This window comes from Anopheles gambiae, chromosome 3 (genome assembly GCF_943734735.2).
Source record: "Anopheles gambiae chromosome 3, idAnoGambNW_F1_1, whole genome shotgun sequence".
In the NCBI taxonomy this organism is placed as follows: Eukaryota; Metazoa; Arthropoda; class Insecta; order Diptera; family Culicidae; genus Anopheles; species Anopheles gambiae.
The window spans coordinates 88,576,479-88,593,157 of NC_064602.1; the positions used below are offsets into that span (position 1 = coordinate 88,576,479).

The 16,679-nt window shown below is 40.9% G+C and overlaps 1 protein-coding gene across 1 annotated transcript in view; it reads left to right on the forward strand.

The window, feature by feature from the left end:
* The window catches only part of LOC1280972 (uncharacterized), a 34,821-nt gene extending 18,263 nt beyond the window's left edge, over positions 1–16,558 (forward strand). Inside the window, exons 4-7 of the mRNA XM_061658007.1 lie at positions 4,573–4,715; positions 11,173–11,506; positions 13,285–13,399; positions 15,661–16,558. Coding sequence (XP_061513991.1) covers positions 4,573–4,715; positions 11,173–11,506; positions 13,285–13,399; positions 15,661–15,846 — 778 coding nt within the window. The 3' untranslated portion in view covers positions 15,847–16,558. The remainder of the gene's footprint in view (positions 1–4,572; positions 4,716–11,172; positions 11,507–13,284; positions 13,400–15,660) is intronic.
* Positions 16,559–16,679: the final 121 nt, after the last annotated feature.

Sequence of the window (16,679 nt, forward strand, 5' to 3'; positions counted from 1 at the left end):
GCCATTGGCAAAGGTAGAAGTATGGTATGGTCAGTATAAAGGATTGCAAAGAAAAACGAAGGATTAATCTTTCACAACACTTTTGTGGGAAGTTTTTGTGCAAGACAGAGAACATGACCCATGTAATGGTTGAATCTTCAAACCGGTTGGAAAGGTTCAACTTGAGGTGGAAACTCCGATAGCTTTTACTCCGAAAGAAGCAAGTAACGTGGGGTGTGAAATTGAACACGGTTCCACAAACAAACACACTCAATTACACACCCGAATAGTTGCCACTCTATTGGCACGGTGGATGGAGAGGACTTTGAATTTAGATGAGCAGAAAAGGTTAGTTGCTTAGTGAAAGATATTGAAGATAGAAAGCATGTTGGTTCTGTTGGTTATGTTGGTCCGAGATGTCTTCAATGGAATTTTATCGATATTTTATGCCAGTTATTTCTCTATCGGACGGATGGCATTGCAAGAGAATTGATTTATATGAATGTACCATGCTTCGAAAGCAAGAGTATTGTGGAAATAGTTGTTGATGTTCCGCATGGTTCCAGCAATTGAACTCCAGCTTACGTTTATTCATAACTCTAATAAACGATATTCTTCGTAAACGTTGGCTTCAAACAACTTCAAATTGAAAATGAAAGCTCCAGAGTGTTGTACTTTCCATTCTTCGGAGCCAAACGATCGTTCTTTTTTTGCTTCTTAAAACATTTGTCCTAGTAGGAAAGTTAACATATACACACATGTAATTATGACGTTCTTTCGATGTTCAAATTAATCTCTTGAAATTAGTACAGAAAATTTTTTAGTTTTTTTATAAGAATAGTTGGTAACAGTTAGTTGTGAAATCCAATTTTATTTATTAAAATAAAATTTCTCATTTCAACAAGATATTGTATGATTGCTGATTTTCCTTTTGTACCTTCCTTTAAAGCCTTTGTTTTGCATAAAACAACTGGTAAATTAAATTATAAACGTGAAGCCCTCAGTTCTACCAAGTTCAAATTAACCAAAAAGAAGGCAAAAGCTCTCACCCACCCAAAAGCACATGTGGAACGTAATTAAAATTTATGACAAAAGCTGCTCGTTTTCATTTCGACTTCGACGCAAAGTGAGCCCGAGGTGGGATGGCTTCCCCTTGCTTCTCTTTTTGAGAGCCACATAATCAGCAAACCAGTGTTCTCGCGACAAACAAACAGCACGAAACAGATTCTGTTGTTCGCTGAAATTATCTCTCACGAACTCTCCGTAAATGCAACATGCCGTCAGTTATTTGGTCAGTGTGTCTTTTCAGCAAACGCATCGAGACGAACATCTGACTGACGAAAGCAACGCAGCGGACGGTTTAGAGCGCATCACGCAGCTCTCTTTTGATGCGGAGAGGGCTGGGCTGGAAGGTCGTACGTGCCGCATACGTGCAGCTCTGAAATCGTATTCTCTACGGAGGCGTTTATCTTCCGAACGGTGTTGACGACATAATTTTGACTCACCGGCACACCAGACGAAGTGAAAGAGTAAGAAAAAGCCCATTCAAAAGTATGACGGTGGCCGCAGCTTGGTTGACATTCCCTCTGCGGACACACACACACATGTGCGTCGTGTGGAATGAATAATGATAGCCGGGAAAAGGCCGCCTGCCGCTCTGCGCTCTGTTTTTGTGTGTTTTCTTTCCCGGCCAAAAGGACTCTAACACACGTACACGCTGACAAGGTAGAAGTTTAATGGAAAGTTGATACGGAAATGCAAGCAAAAAAACGCAAAACTCCACCAAAACAACCGGCAGCACGTGTCGGGAGTTTCTAAGCCTAACTTTCATACACAGATACAACGCGTTTGTCGTTCGGATGCGAAAGAAGGGCAGCCTCAACAACTCTAACCTCACACTGGCTGGCGGGAAAACACATTCGGCTGTGGTTGTGTATCAAAATAAATTAAAGCCCGTGGGCAGCGGCAGACAGGGAGGGGTGTGATTTAATTTATGAATTTTTCCTAATGAAATTAACTCAATTTAAAGGGAGTAATTTAGCGCATTTCCTTTCAGCCGTTTTCTCCCCCAAGGACTGCATGGTAAACGTCCGAACAGGAACCGGAAATGGATTGGCAATTAAAACGAGTAAGCTTGTCTGTATCGCTGCATGTCGCTTTGCCCACAATGATAAGCGGAAGCGGGTACGACCAGTACGGAGGCTGCGTATCACAAAGCTAACACGTTCCCTCAATATACACCCGAAAAGAAGGGAGGCTTGTCTGCATTAAAATGCCAAATGTACGAAATGTGTGTACACACATCATACGGAAATGTCAGACAGAAGATATGTTGAGACAAATTACACCATCATTTGCAGTACCCGGCACACCCCAACCATAAACTCCCATTCGTCGTTTATTACCCTTTACAACCGTAACATTTCATTCACCTTTTGACCCTCCTCTCACTCTCCCAAAGTTTCCAAAGAGATGCGCGGAGGTGATGTTTTAACGCGGAGGGTGTATGGGCCATTTCCCAATTCGACTACCAAACTCACCTAATGAATAATAACTGAATAAGCACATCATTGCTGGCAGATTGCCAAACGGAGCGAAAGTGTGGCTTGGTGGGTGTGGGCGAGAGTGATGAGGCTCATTTTTATGGCTCGTTATCAGATCATGAGCTGTAAAATTGTGTTACAACCCAAGTGGGGCGGGAGAACGGATGTGCGATGTAATTAGCGTGCGTGTTAATCAATAATTGTTCACACAAAACACTCGGTCTCTCTTTCTCACTCACTGTTTGGTCATAAGCGTTGGTGAAAGTGTAATTTTGCAACTGAAAATGATAGGCTTGCTGTGGGTGGGTGGTTTTTAAGCTCATGCCGACAGCTCGTTTCACTAAATGAATGATTGTTCATCTCTTCTGGAAGATTTTTTCAAGCTGGAATTAACCATTTTGTACGTGTTCTCTGTGATCAGTATGAATGATGTGTTTTGGAGTGATGGTGCCACTCACATATTTTTCGTAGGCAAATAATTATCAAATATGTTTAGGTCTTTACCGACTACCCCTTCGAATCTTATAAATCTTTGGTAAAATGTTCGAAAAATATAGAAAAGGTATGAAAACAATCAGGAACAACTGCTTTAGCCGTTTTGGTTTAAAAGTAGTAATATTTAAATTAGATAAATAAAGCACAATGTTATTACACACTATCGGGCCTGGAAAATCTGAGTTGGTCATTATCAAAACAGTATGCATAACTTTGTACATTAAGTATGCAGTGCTAAGACTAGTAATCATGAGCCTCTTTTTGATTTACTAGCTTCATAAAGAGTTTAATAAATAGTAAATAATAATGTCGCGCCTGAATAAGAAAAAAATAATTATAATGCATCAAAACCAAAGCATTCACGAAGAATGAGGAAAAAAAATATTGCACTTGTCAACCGTTTTTAGTTTTACAATAAATCAAATCCATGAATGTTAAACACACTTGTATTAGAATTATTATTTGTTACACACAATAAATCAATAGCAAAATAATAAGAAATAATAAGCTTGACTCAAAATATCTTAATTGAAAATGCTTTTAAATACTATCATAACAGCGACCAGGCTACATCAGCCAACTTTCAAGCCCAAAAAACGACAACCCATCCTAAGAAACCTTTATACTTAACCTTTCACTTATGTGTACTAAGCCATATGAGACGCTTTAATCTTTGCACCACTACCATTTTATGTGGCCACCGTTCTTACGCTCTCACAGTTTCCGTCCATCGACATCGTTTCCTGAAGTCTCTCCCAACCAGCTCCAAGTGTAGAAATGTGTTTTTGCTTTTATCTCCAAGTCTACTATTTTCCCACCACCACACAGTCTGGCGCCACTTCTCGTTCGATGGCGACACCATGGCTAGCCAACGTTCATTATACAGTAAATCAATTCATTCCAGCGTCGACTCGCTGTCTGCTCTACAGCATCCACCGTTTCAGCTAGTCTTCGCAGTGCCTAACGCATCGTACAACTGACACCAACTGCTAACCATGACGACGCCGTTCACCGAGTTGTCCCAGTTTGTTTGCGGCGACAAGGACGCTGAAACGAGGACACGCACGCAGCATTTTTCCGTGCTTTTAACCTCTCTTTACACATTGAGAGAGAGAGACAGGATGAGGTAGTATAGCAAAAAGTGTTTAGATGCCAGTTTTGACCTACTCTCTCGGGGTGGCTGATGTTGCCAAAAATGCTGTGCTTCATAAGCGCAAGGCAAAGGATATAGGCTTTGAGGTTTAGCACATGCATTACATTACGGATCGTAAAAGTGTTGATTGAAGAGACACATACAAGTTTGTTGTTTGATATTTTCGTGAGTGTTGGTGTTGAAGAAAGATAAGAATGTTTTTTTATAATAATAAAGCAATATTGTGACCTCTTCCTGTTTGATCAACTAATGATGTTTAATAACAAACCACGAACAAATATTTTCGTAAAATCTTCCCACGAGTTCCCAACCCTCATATATCATCTTAATCATACCAATAAGCGATGAGCACATCGATGCATTACCCACTCTCAACTATTTTTCCTTCCTCTTCATTCACAGCGATCTGCACAAAGGACTGCACTGCATACGAAGCTACACCCGGCGCTGCATGAATATTCATCAACGAGACCACTTCAACAAACTCTACCACGGCACTAATGAAGTGATACACGAGCTCTGCGAGGAAGGCCCATATCAGGAAGGCACGTACGTATTGTAATAATTATATCAATGTGTTTCATCTCTGTTCCGTTGACATTTCTTTTGTTCCTCTGTCCATTGCCATCCATTTTGTGTTGAGCTGTATTGTTGTGTTGTAAAGGGAGAAGGAGATGTAGTTTGTCCTGCGGTTAGCCTGTATCATCACGTGTATACGAAGGTGCCAATGTTGTCAAGGTGTCGTTTTGTTGTGTGCAACACGTTTCATGGTGCCATTTGCTTGATAATTAATTTATTTTATAGTGATGGTCACAGTTGAGCGTAGCTAAAGGTAAAACGTTAACAATTGAAGTTATATAACAATAATTGCATCCTTTTAGTTGTGTGGTGATGGGAATTATCGTTGTAGGTTCGGTACGGGTTCGCGTCGTAGGCCTGGAGGCAGCGCTGTGTCAGCACTTCGCGATTGGCGCGGTAAACTAATCGAACTTGACCTTGCGTAACAATTGAAATCAATCTGCGTCAGGTGAAAAGCGAACTTCCAGCTATGCTAAACCGTGGGAACGACGTTATGCCACTTTAGCATACGTTAACCTTTCGGATTGGGGTTTTGCTGACCGGCCAGCTGATACACGGTGCGTTTGTTGGAGACAGTAAAGCCTTACCTTGGGTAGGGGGACAATGCTGCTCATAAGTGAGTTGAAGGGACAAGATGTACGATCCTATGTCCGATCAGAACTGACCTTCTGTCCGTTCTGATAGCTTTATTTATACTCCCATTTTAAGAAAGCTAGCGCACATTTGTTCACCAGATGTTTACGTTCGTAACTTTCTCTTTCGCAACTTGATGCGCTTTGACAAACGCATGTTTGTCAAGAGGGTCGCCTTCCTGGTGGGCTTTTACAATTTACAATGTTTTGCTTAAGGTCTAATGCGTTATGCTAATTGTTCTTCCTTATTTATGACCTACTTTGGAGGTCTTCCTTGTTTATGTCCAGCTTGGGTGGTGCGACCACCATGGTAAAACACGGAACCGCGTGTGCAGTAAAACACGGAACGCATGTGCAGTGTTTTACCCGGCTGTTAGCATTCATGCTTTAAACGGGTATGCGATAGCATGGATGCTACAGTTGTGCAAGTCCTTTCAAAACCTGCTTGTATATTTTAATATTTATGACAAAAACTCTGCAATGATATTAGCTATTTGGTTGATAGCAGTTTCGTACAAGGCAATGAAGGGGAAAACATCCACAAAATCCCCATCCTCCAATTACTGGCAATCAGTGCCCATCGAGAAGGTTAGGTGCTCATTAACAGCCTCTTATCATCGTCTTTAACGGTCTAACTCTCCAGAACCTGTGTTGATAATCACGCTGATTATCATCCGGATACAACTTTCGCATCGTTTGCCGTTTTTGTTGTTCGATTCGCTTTCATACTGGAAGGGAAAAGCCAAGGGCAAAACTTTCCCATTCTCCTGTCATGGTTTCTCAGTTCTCATCTTCGTGAAAATCAAATTAGCCTTCAGGATTACAGCTCAACAGTGGGCTCAATCCATGAAGAAAGAATGGACCACAAACACATTTTTTTTTTCAACGATTGTGTTGTTGGTAAGCTATTGTCTGTGTGTGTTAATTAGCTGTAATTGAGCTGTTTTCATATTCAAGTGGCTTAAACGCCACTACCTGACCACCGTAATCATCACCATCGTTCGCGAACTAATCGTGTGCCGAGCATGGACCAATTGCTGCCTAATAAAAACTGCCCTTTCAATCGCTTGTTTTGGAGAATCCTTCCAAAACCTCACGGAGCTGTTCTCCACCTTAACATCATCCCTTTTAGCACTCTCATTGCTCTGTTGGCAGTATCTGTGGAAGGTGCATTGAATGCAGCTCTTAGAAAAACGGTTCGCTGTGGCTTAACGAGAAAAGTTTTACTTCCCATCAACAAATTGTGCCGGCGAGAAAGTGTGCCTGCAGCGTGTAGGCGGTTGAGGTGTAGGTTTGGGTGATGGAAACGATCATCACCATCATCGCCCAAAACTCACCGTTTAGCTAACCGTTTAGTAACACTCACTGTAGGAAGGATAGTACCGAGTGGCGATAATAAAGAAGTTACACTTTCGGGAACAGAGTTATCTATACTTTTAATAGATAGGAAAATAAATTTAAATAATTTGCAAACAATAATAAATTGGAAGTTTGCTCTTTGTTGAAGGATAAAAATATTGATAATGTGGGCTAAAAGATAATAATAAAAAGATCTTGGAATAGCTTGATTTTACTGTTATTTCTGAAATATCTTAATGACATCAAGCATGTTTGATGAAATGCATATTTGTCTTATTTTATTTCTAATTCATTCCTCTTCATATATGTTGTAATAAACAAACGGTACAAAATAATACTTGTTTTTAAGAATTTAATTCTCGATATCAAAATACATGGAGACGCATGGTGTTTCATAACAAAAATCTAATATCAATCAAAGTTTATCACATTACGCATGCAATTCTACGTGATCGAAAATTCATACAAAATTTTAAAAAATCAATTAATAAGATAAACACTTCTCAAAGGAATTCCTATACTAGTGCTATCCTGGTGTTGTTACGCAAAATAAGCTTGCATTCTTATTCTATCACAGATTTCTGAAGTAGTTGTAACTTCAAACGGATGCAATGCCCTTCCGATAAGTCGTCGTGCTGAGCTTTCTTGCTGTACTATCTCACATATTCGTAACAATTCCTCTTCTCACTGACTCGAAGCTTCAAAACGTCCAAGGGACGTCCTCCTCGCCTTCGAATCCGCCAACCCAGTGATACTAGATGTCACTGGGACCATGCTGGGACTAGGGCACAATGGTTAGCTAAAAGCACAATAATCATGCGTTTGTAAGCATGCCCGGTTGCTTTGACGTTGATCAGCGGGAGAGAGCGTACCTTCAAAAGGGAAAGGTTCTGTGAACGTGCCGAGTAGCAAGTGGCAAAAGTGGTGTACATGCAAGCGATGCACCGGTCAGTTCTGGGAAGTGAGATGGACTCCAGTGAGACGGACAACAAAAGCGCCTGTCGCTGTGCGAAGGAAATCTTATCAATTTTCCCCTGACTGATGATATCCTCCATTTGGAGCAGTGTCACGTACCCAGTATCACACGTCCGCTCATGCATCAAAACGACGATGACTTCAAAATGAATGCGGCCGGCCTAACGATGACCGATGTTGTCCCAAGTTGGAAGATATGGAAGCAGCACAGAATAAATGCGGAAGGATGTTTAGGATATAAAAACTACAACAGGGAAAACCTTTTCCTATACCAGTCTCTTTCCTATCCCCTTGACTGAGCTAAATAGCATACACACAGACACTCTCTCTCTCTCTCTCTCTCTCGTCGTGGCTACTCGGAATGCAATCCGATTTACGTCGGCACCTTTTAACTGGATTTATATGCATCGAACCAATAATATGATACCAATCTTTCAAACTGTCAGCTTTTGCACCACACATCGACGAGGTGGATCGAATCTATGTCGAACTCTGGAACGTAGTTCGTGATGTCCAGGGCAGTGCCGAGTACGTGCGTCACATATTCTATTTCCGTTTCACCATTGCAACCAGCCCACGATGGCTACGAGGGCACAATGTGATGGAATTTTACTGTATTCATCAGCCAAGATTTGGACGTTTTTCGCGTTTCGGAGAACATTCGTGCAATGATGGATTTGACGTGGGCCACGAGTATCATGCATCCCAACGAACGTTTGGATGTTTTGTTCGCCAAATGTGCTGCGAAGAGAATTCGTTTAAAAGGATTTCAGGCACGTTGCGAGATCAGGTAACGTCTACCAGAATCACGATAAAGACCCACAAATGTTCCGTAATGTGTTGATCTCTACCGTACTTGGTGCAATCATAGATTGAGAGCATATTTTAACGATCTGATCAAGTGACGGTGAAATCTTGTCACATTCTTTTATGAGCATCACAAAATGGTATCACAAAATGTTTATCAAATGGAAGAATCTTGCAATTTCAAATATTAAAATGTTGCAAAAAATATTGTTTAGTCAATTCGAGTCGGTAAACTTTTTCTCAGCACTACTTCATTTCGGAACACATAATACAAAATACACAAAAGAATCATAAAATCAAAGCATCTCTTGTAAATCACGCTGCAGGTGATGATTATGGTAGAATGAATTGTAAAACCATCATGCTTCGTTTACGAACTTCCGCTTGATGCGGAAAGAAATGAAGTCATTTTCGATCTTTGCGTTTGAAAAATATCGCGTTCATGCCCGTAACGGCACAAAGTTTTGTTGAAAGAAATTTGGCAGTTTCTTTACTTTTTCATCAAACGCCTTGTAAAGCTCAACCTTATGGCTTAACACTGATCGGACTTTTTGTATTGCCAACAAGGGGAGGTAAAGTTCTTCATTTCCATCTAATTTGCTCCGTGATTGGGCACGTCAGTGATGAGGAAAAACTTTTGCCCACCTTCACGCATAAACTCGCAAGTTGAACGAGCGAAAGTTGAAAAAATAAGCGAAACAGTGTGCACAGTGTGTAGCTAATTTCTCACTACCCGAAACTACCTTACGAAGGACCAGCGAGTCACCGATGACTCGATGGCTAATGATCCGATGTGAAGAGAGCAATCACAGCAACAATCAGGGAAGAAAGAAAACACAACTCAAATCAGTAATAAAAATGGTGAAAATGAAAATGTATCAGAAAAAACAACCTCTCATTAACAATATGAGCACAAAAGTGTACATAATGCTGAGGTTCTTATTGCGCATTGCGGAAGTCAGTTAGAATTTCAGGATATCCGCTCAGTCCGGAGTCATGTGGGATAAAATTGCACAAGAATTGTGGGGTGAATGCACTTACAGGTTTGGATTGCCCTTCCTCGTGAAGGTGGAAAGTAAGGCGATTAATTACATTTAATTGTATGCCAGCTTGTTTCGCATGATATTTGTTTAGAAGAACTTTAGCATGGAGGAAAGACCGGTAAAAGATGTTCCTCTTGTGGGTAATTCATTATGCGTCTGAGGGAAGGCGAAAACCAGTTCCTTGTTCGCCGCTAATTAGTAGCGATTGCTGTGCTGTGCTTAGTTTGAAGTAAAACACCTGATTCTCTATACACTGGCTGATTATCGTGCATTTGAGAGCACGATATACGATGATTCAGACATTGCACGACATGAGATTCACTTCAGCCATGGTTTGTTGGGTTCGTTGTGTTGTGCTACTTAACCGATAATGGTTTGGTTTCGCTACAGCTTCCACAAAAGGATGTGGTTTTGGAATGGAATGATATTTAATCTTGAGTACATTGTTTACGTTGCTACTTCGTCGAGTGTTTTGTTGCTGAACACCGCAGAGAAAATTGTTATTATGAGAGAATTGCTACTTCATCGAGATATTCTTTTAGTAATAAAATATCACGCGTTATACGTATAGCATTTTGTTAAAATGTAGAATTGAAACAGATATCTTTGTTTAAATCTTTTTAATATTGATTGCTCAAGTAAAATGTTTCGCGGTATGAATTTTTTTTTTTGAATTTTAAGTGAGGTACCATGCGCCTCCATTGTGATATTGGTCTTCATAATAAAGCAATTTTTGTGAATTATTAACTAGTCAAATAAGCTATTAAATAATATTGATTTTTATTCCTAAAACGTAGTTCTTTACGACCAGCCAAATCTAAAGGCCTATTAAATCTCAAGTTCAATGTCCAGTCCTCATCCTACATCATAAAATGCATGGCAGCACATGTGTGTCAAAGGTCAAGTCCTGCCAAATTTGGCACGCTTCATCAATTCACCTCTAGACTCCTCGACTTAGATCCACTCCTTCCTTAGGCAATCGATTTCAAAGGCAAGTGTCAATAATTCAATCGTTTCCTCTCTGGATTGGATAATGTTCTTCACCTCATCCTTAAACTCAACCAGAAACCACAGAACCAAACCATTGCGGTTGGAAGACGCCACATTATGATGTCTAATGGTCGTGATGGTTGAATGTGTGGGCAAAAGTTTTCATTTGTGTGGTTGTGGGATGCCTTAATGTAAATTGTCTTATCAGATTAAAAAACATCAATGTTCTACACACAATATTATTACAATATTATATCACACAATATTAATATCGTTTTAATCGTACTTTTTTATACTCATTTTAATGTACTCATCGTATATGTTTACCATTTTTTTGTTGCATTTCAACCAACAGTCAAAGGAAGCTCGAAGCTGTACCGCTTTTTTGCCAATTTCATAATGTCTTTACCAATAGAATCTTGGATCGTATTCGTACGTTTCGAATGTCAACGACAGGACAAAAGCACCCACCCATACGTCCATGATTCTAAACAGTGTGGCTCAAAAAGGAAACCCCAAAATTGAATTGACATTCACCGTATCCGTAATAACAAACCAAAACCAGGGGGAAAAAAACTTACCGTATGTGTTTGCATCTGTTCTCTCCATTTCTACAGACTTTCTTAGACATGCACCGTGCATGCGGCATGTGAAAAAAGACTACGAGGTGTGTGCGATCCACTACCAGAGCACCATGGCGAAGATAGGCCAGTCGGTGGCAACGACAACCACCACGACGGTAGCGTCGTCCATCTACCCAACAATGGCCACACATCCGGCGGCCGTCATGAGCAATGGTGGTGGGCAGTACCACAACGGTGACATGAGTCAGCATCAGCATCACCATCACAGACAGCAGCAGCAGCAGCACGAGCATTTGGGCCGAAGCCATCCAAACAGCACCAAGTCGGTGGAGGATGCGGAGGAAGAACGGCTTAAAACGGTTTGCTGGTAAGTTTTTAAAGAGACATCGAGATGGTCTGATGGGTATGGGTAAAGGTTTAGGAATGGGTTTGGGCCAGATAGTTGTGATCATTGCGCTCAACATCTGCTTCTAGACGAAACACTGGTATTTTTCGTTTTTATACACTTTAAACAACTTTTAAGGATCTTTTGACCGAAACACTTGAATGACTTCACTTGGACCTTGCTTGACATATTGGCGTTACATATAGTTAAAGCTAACATTCTAAAATGTTCAAAGGTTTGTCATAATACAGGCAACCACAACCTTTTGTGTGATTAATCTGTCCACCTTTTAACAAACTCGCTTCTTTTCAATCCAACAAACTAGAACGCAAACCGAGCAAGATCATACTAACACACACCGAGCAAATCCATTCTGATTGTAACCAAACGTCCTAAAGGATGATTGTAACAACCGGCATGCAATACAACCCAAGGAACGTTTTATAAACAGTAACTAACTACCATTAGACCTAAGCATCATCGGCCGTTTTCGTCCACCATCCAAGGCCAATCAAATTTATTGTTTCACACGAAGCTGACAGCTCACATTGACCGGTAAAGTGACCGCTGTGACTCTGACAGTGCACTATTTCCCATGTAACGGGTATCTTCGCTTGGGCTTACACCATCGCACCATCTTGTGGTTTTGGGCTCCGCTTTTCCCCGAATTGTTCTTGTCGGTTTTTTGTTGCCTTTTTGCTGGATGATATTGAGCCTTAGTTTGTGAAATTGAACCCCTCCCTGAAGCTGAGACAGCAAATGTCAGCCTGCCAAATGACCATTCAATTTTTGGACCATCACCACCACAGCGAGCGAAGCAAACGAGTCTGGGTTTATTGTATTGTTTCTTCGCTCGAAAGGCAACCCGGAGGCAACAAAAGATGACGTCCAGTCAGTTAGCAGCGAGCAGTAAACGACCATCAAATTAGGTTTTTTGTTAATCTTACGTGTAAGTGTCGTGGGTAATAAAACGGACGATTCATTTACGCTCTCGGTAAAGGCCGATGACTGGTTCAGCTTTGGCCGGTTTTCATTTCGTCGTCCCTTCTTTCCATTTAGAGGTTATTGTCTTGCGCTGGAATTGGATGGAATTGGAAACTCATCAATTGGCCGTCAGATCGATAATGTGAATGTTTATGGCTAGGTTTGTTAGTGTGTGTATGTGTAAAGTGAAAAGCTGTGCAAACTATTCTTACAAACTTATATAATTCGAGAAATACATCGGAAAATGGTAAAACGGAGAGTTTGACATGTAAATTGCATACTTTTGGGCGTTTAACATTTCAAATTTCTCATTGTTACAGTATGAAAACATTGTTAACTTATGAGGTTTAAGATAAACATATATATCATCTTATTTGCATGAATGCAGCTTCTGCTCATACCTTATTAAATCACCTTCTTAACATACAAACTCTATCTACTCTTTAAAGATACTCCCCATCAACAACTGACATCACACGCTTGAGTCAATCCGTTCTGTGTAGTCAGCTTTCCCTTCAAATGCATCGAAGTGCATTTCCCGTCAATTTCACACCGATTACACGCACCACTTGCGGCACAAAGTCGGTTCTGGATGGGAGGGTGTGAACTGTATTTATCTCCTTTCCCGAGGCCTAAGACGCTACGGTGCGCTAAGACGTTCAAATACCCTTGCGTTGTACGAGTCCCACTCATCTTCCGAGCACTAAACGTTCTTCTTATCTTCTCTTCCTCTCTCTCTCTCTCTCTCTCCCCCTCCCTGTTTGTCTCTATTACAGTGCCTTCCAGAAGTACATGCAGTGCTCGGAGTTTACGGTGCGGCATGCCTGCGGCGACGAGACGGCGCTGTTCACGCGCAAATTCCTCGACAAGATGTCCAACACGTTGATGCGGGTAAGTCTAGCGTGTGTTGAACCGGAAAAGTCGGTACGATGCAGAACATTTCGCTACAACTGGCCGTGCTTTTGGTGTTGACTTTGAATGGAGCTGTGACTCTAACCAGCGCTCTGTGAAGGTGTCCTCTTTCTGCTCGCCGTTCGGTTGTTTATTTATTGATGTGTCTGGTTGGTACCTGTACGTGTGTGTGTGTTGGAGAGCAAACATCAATCGCTTGGATGCTGCTCCTCTTCGATCCCTTTTCCTTTGGTCGATCTCGTTGCTCGGACACGGCCGTAATGGGGTGACAAAGTGAGAGCTAATTAGGGACTGATAACTGTTATATTAACAGCACCATTGTAACGATGTTAAACGCAATCAGGCATGCTTTGGCCGTTTGGTCGAGTGAAGATAGATTTGAATGGATCTTTCGCAATCTTTGAACATCAGTCAAAGCTAGTTCTTAACGACCTTTGTCTTGGAATGCTAAATTGATGTGCAGATAAAATTACCTAAACCTATGAAATTAAGGATTTGTTAGAAAAAGGAAAACTTTAATAAAACAAATGTTTTGACAAATATTAGGGCTGGTAAAGAAACTTATTGAAAAAAAAACAGTCTCTTTGATAAATCAGACTTCAAAGTGATCAAATTAAAAAGAAATTAAGGAATACCATGGTATCTATTAGCTGTACAAAATTACTTTCTTAGAAGTGGCATCATAAAAATCGTTCGTTTTCCAAATCGTTCAATCATGTGTTCTCGGTATCAATACATAGAATATTGTCCAGCAATGAAGCCAACATTAATTTAATATTGCTTTTCCATGGATTGAATCACTTTTGATTTGTGCAATGGTTTTTAGTATGCTTTGTCATCTAGTGCCCACGTCACGTATTAATACTAAAAATTGTAAACTAATTTGAAGATGGCCTCATGTGCTCTTCTTGAAATTGAACATTTATACCAATTACATTACAACATGTTTTTCAAATTTCATGAATTTACCAATCCGGACACATGTACCAATAAATGGATGGACAGTTCTCGCATCTCATTGGAGGCACTTTTGAAACGACCACGCAAATACATTAATCCCCATTGCTATCATAAAGTCCTCCCCAAATAGGAATGCTTTATTCTAATTCACACGATACAATTACCAGCTTCACACAACATCAAAAACAACCAGCAATATCGCGTCCTTTTGCTACCGTTTCCCCAATACATCCATCGTGGCAAAACAATTAAGCCAATTTGTATCCAGAATCACCTCTAACCTTCCACCACAAAGAGGTTCCAAGCGAATCATTTAAGCCAACCGAACGCGATTCCCACCTCGTCGCTTTTTTGTTTGCAAATGCAACATCGTTGTACAACCAGTTTTTACACCCTCTCGTCTACATACTCATCAGAATGTCTCTACATTACAACACTACACACGGGAGGACGAGTCGGATCGATGAATAAAACATGGCACACCCGCTAAACCGCTGCTGGACGGTGTGGTGCCGTATTTTACTGCATTTACTTGTGCGTGAAAATAACACACTACATTCAAACGTTTAGCCCACTCCCGAACAATCGTGATGTAGGGAAAATGGTATAAAACTTACCATAGAGTTTACAGTGGGGCGGTACTTTAAATGCCTGGGTCACGGTCTACGTTTTTCAGTTGCATCCACATTTACCCGTTCACAACATAAATAGAGCTTCTGTTGCCCACTTCATGCATATTGTATTAGGAGAAGAGTTGCTCTCTCCCATTGGCTCTGTCTCTCTCTCTCTCTCTCTCTCTCTCTCTCTCTCTCTCATTCTCTCTCTCTATCTCTCTTTCTCTCTCTCTCTCTCTCATTCTCTCTAAGTTTCTATTGCAATGGCTCACAATAAGGGAAGCCCAACTGGGAAGGGCAACGAGTAGGCCATGATTTATGCTGCACTCGTTAACTGGGTGACAATGAAAACTGTGCAACGGTTTTGTCGAAATGCACAAGTACAAGGTGGTTGCAACTAGCACCCCAACATGTACATCTCCATGTACTGCGTGTTTGAACAGTTTTCATCTGGAATAGAAATGCAGTTCGAAAGGGTGGACTTCCAAACTTTTAAGCAACACACATGCTTTCGTTTCGACTGTCCTCCCAATAGAATTCTACCATGAAAGACCCATTCTATGACATTATTGATTTTTTATGCCATTTTCTCCCACCTCTCTCTCTCTCTCTTTTGCCACGCTTGCGGTCACAACCTCCAACTCATCGCTGAACCTGGCAAAACAGATGCACTGCGTCGATTACACGCCGGAAAGTGGCAAATGCCGGGATTACTTCAGCTCAAGCGCAACCCCGACGGGTCTAACGCGATGGAGTTCATCAAACATGGTCACACTCGCCATTGTCACGGTGCTTGCGGTTGTGCACACACTGCCAGTACAGCTGCATCACCGGCTGGGAACGTTTATTTAATCGCCACCCACAAGGGACGCCGATCGGTGCACGATCGCACCCGGTACGATCTCGATGACAGCGACGGGGAAGCAGCGAAAGCAAGGATGCATCTCAATTGGCTGCAGGTAAATGACCATAGAAGCGCTGTAAATTGAGTGGAAAGCGAAGTTTAATGGATGATTGAAATGCATAAAAAAGATTCAAAAATCACATCCATACAAGCTGGAAAGCTTTGTTACACGCGGAAGAAAGGCAAACACTCAAATGCAAAAAAGAAAAATAGAAACAACAAAAAGTAGATTATGAAGGACATACAAGCACAAGGCTATACATTGGAGTTAAAGTAAAACGAAAAAGAAGTAGACTGGATTCGTGCGAAGAGAAAGTATAGGGGAAGCAACACGGTATCTTCTTGTTTCTCTTTATCTGAGGGTAAATACAGCTGGCGCCGTGACCAGGATGTAAACTCGTCTATTTTTCCGTAATTACCGATAATAGGCAGTACGGATTGATTATTTCATTTTGCAGTTTAGAAAACTGTTGCACAACGTGTAGAAAAAGATGAAAAACGATTAATGAAAGAAAGGAAGCAAAACCGACGGTCCTATGAACTATTGTTACTTTTGTTACTTTAAAACTATTATTACTTTGATAAAAGAGCAAAAAGTATGATTAACAAGCGAACAAGCGATACGAAAAGCACAAAAAGCAGCAAAAACAAACAGAAATGAATAAAAGTATCAAAACTGTAAACTATAAAAAAATAGAAAAAAATGGGTCGTTTGTGTTTTATTTACATTAATTGGATGCATTAATAAGCTCGTGGAATGGATAAGCACTCATTTTCAACC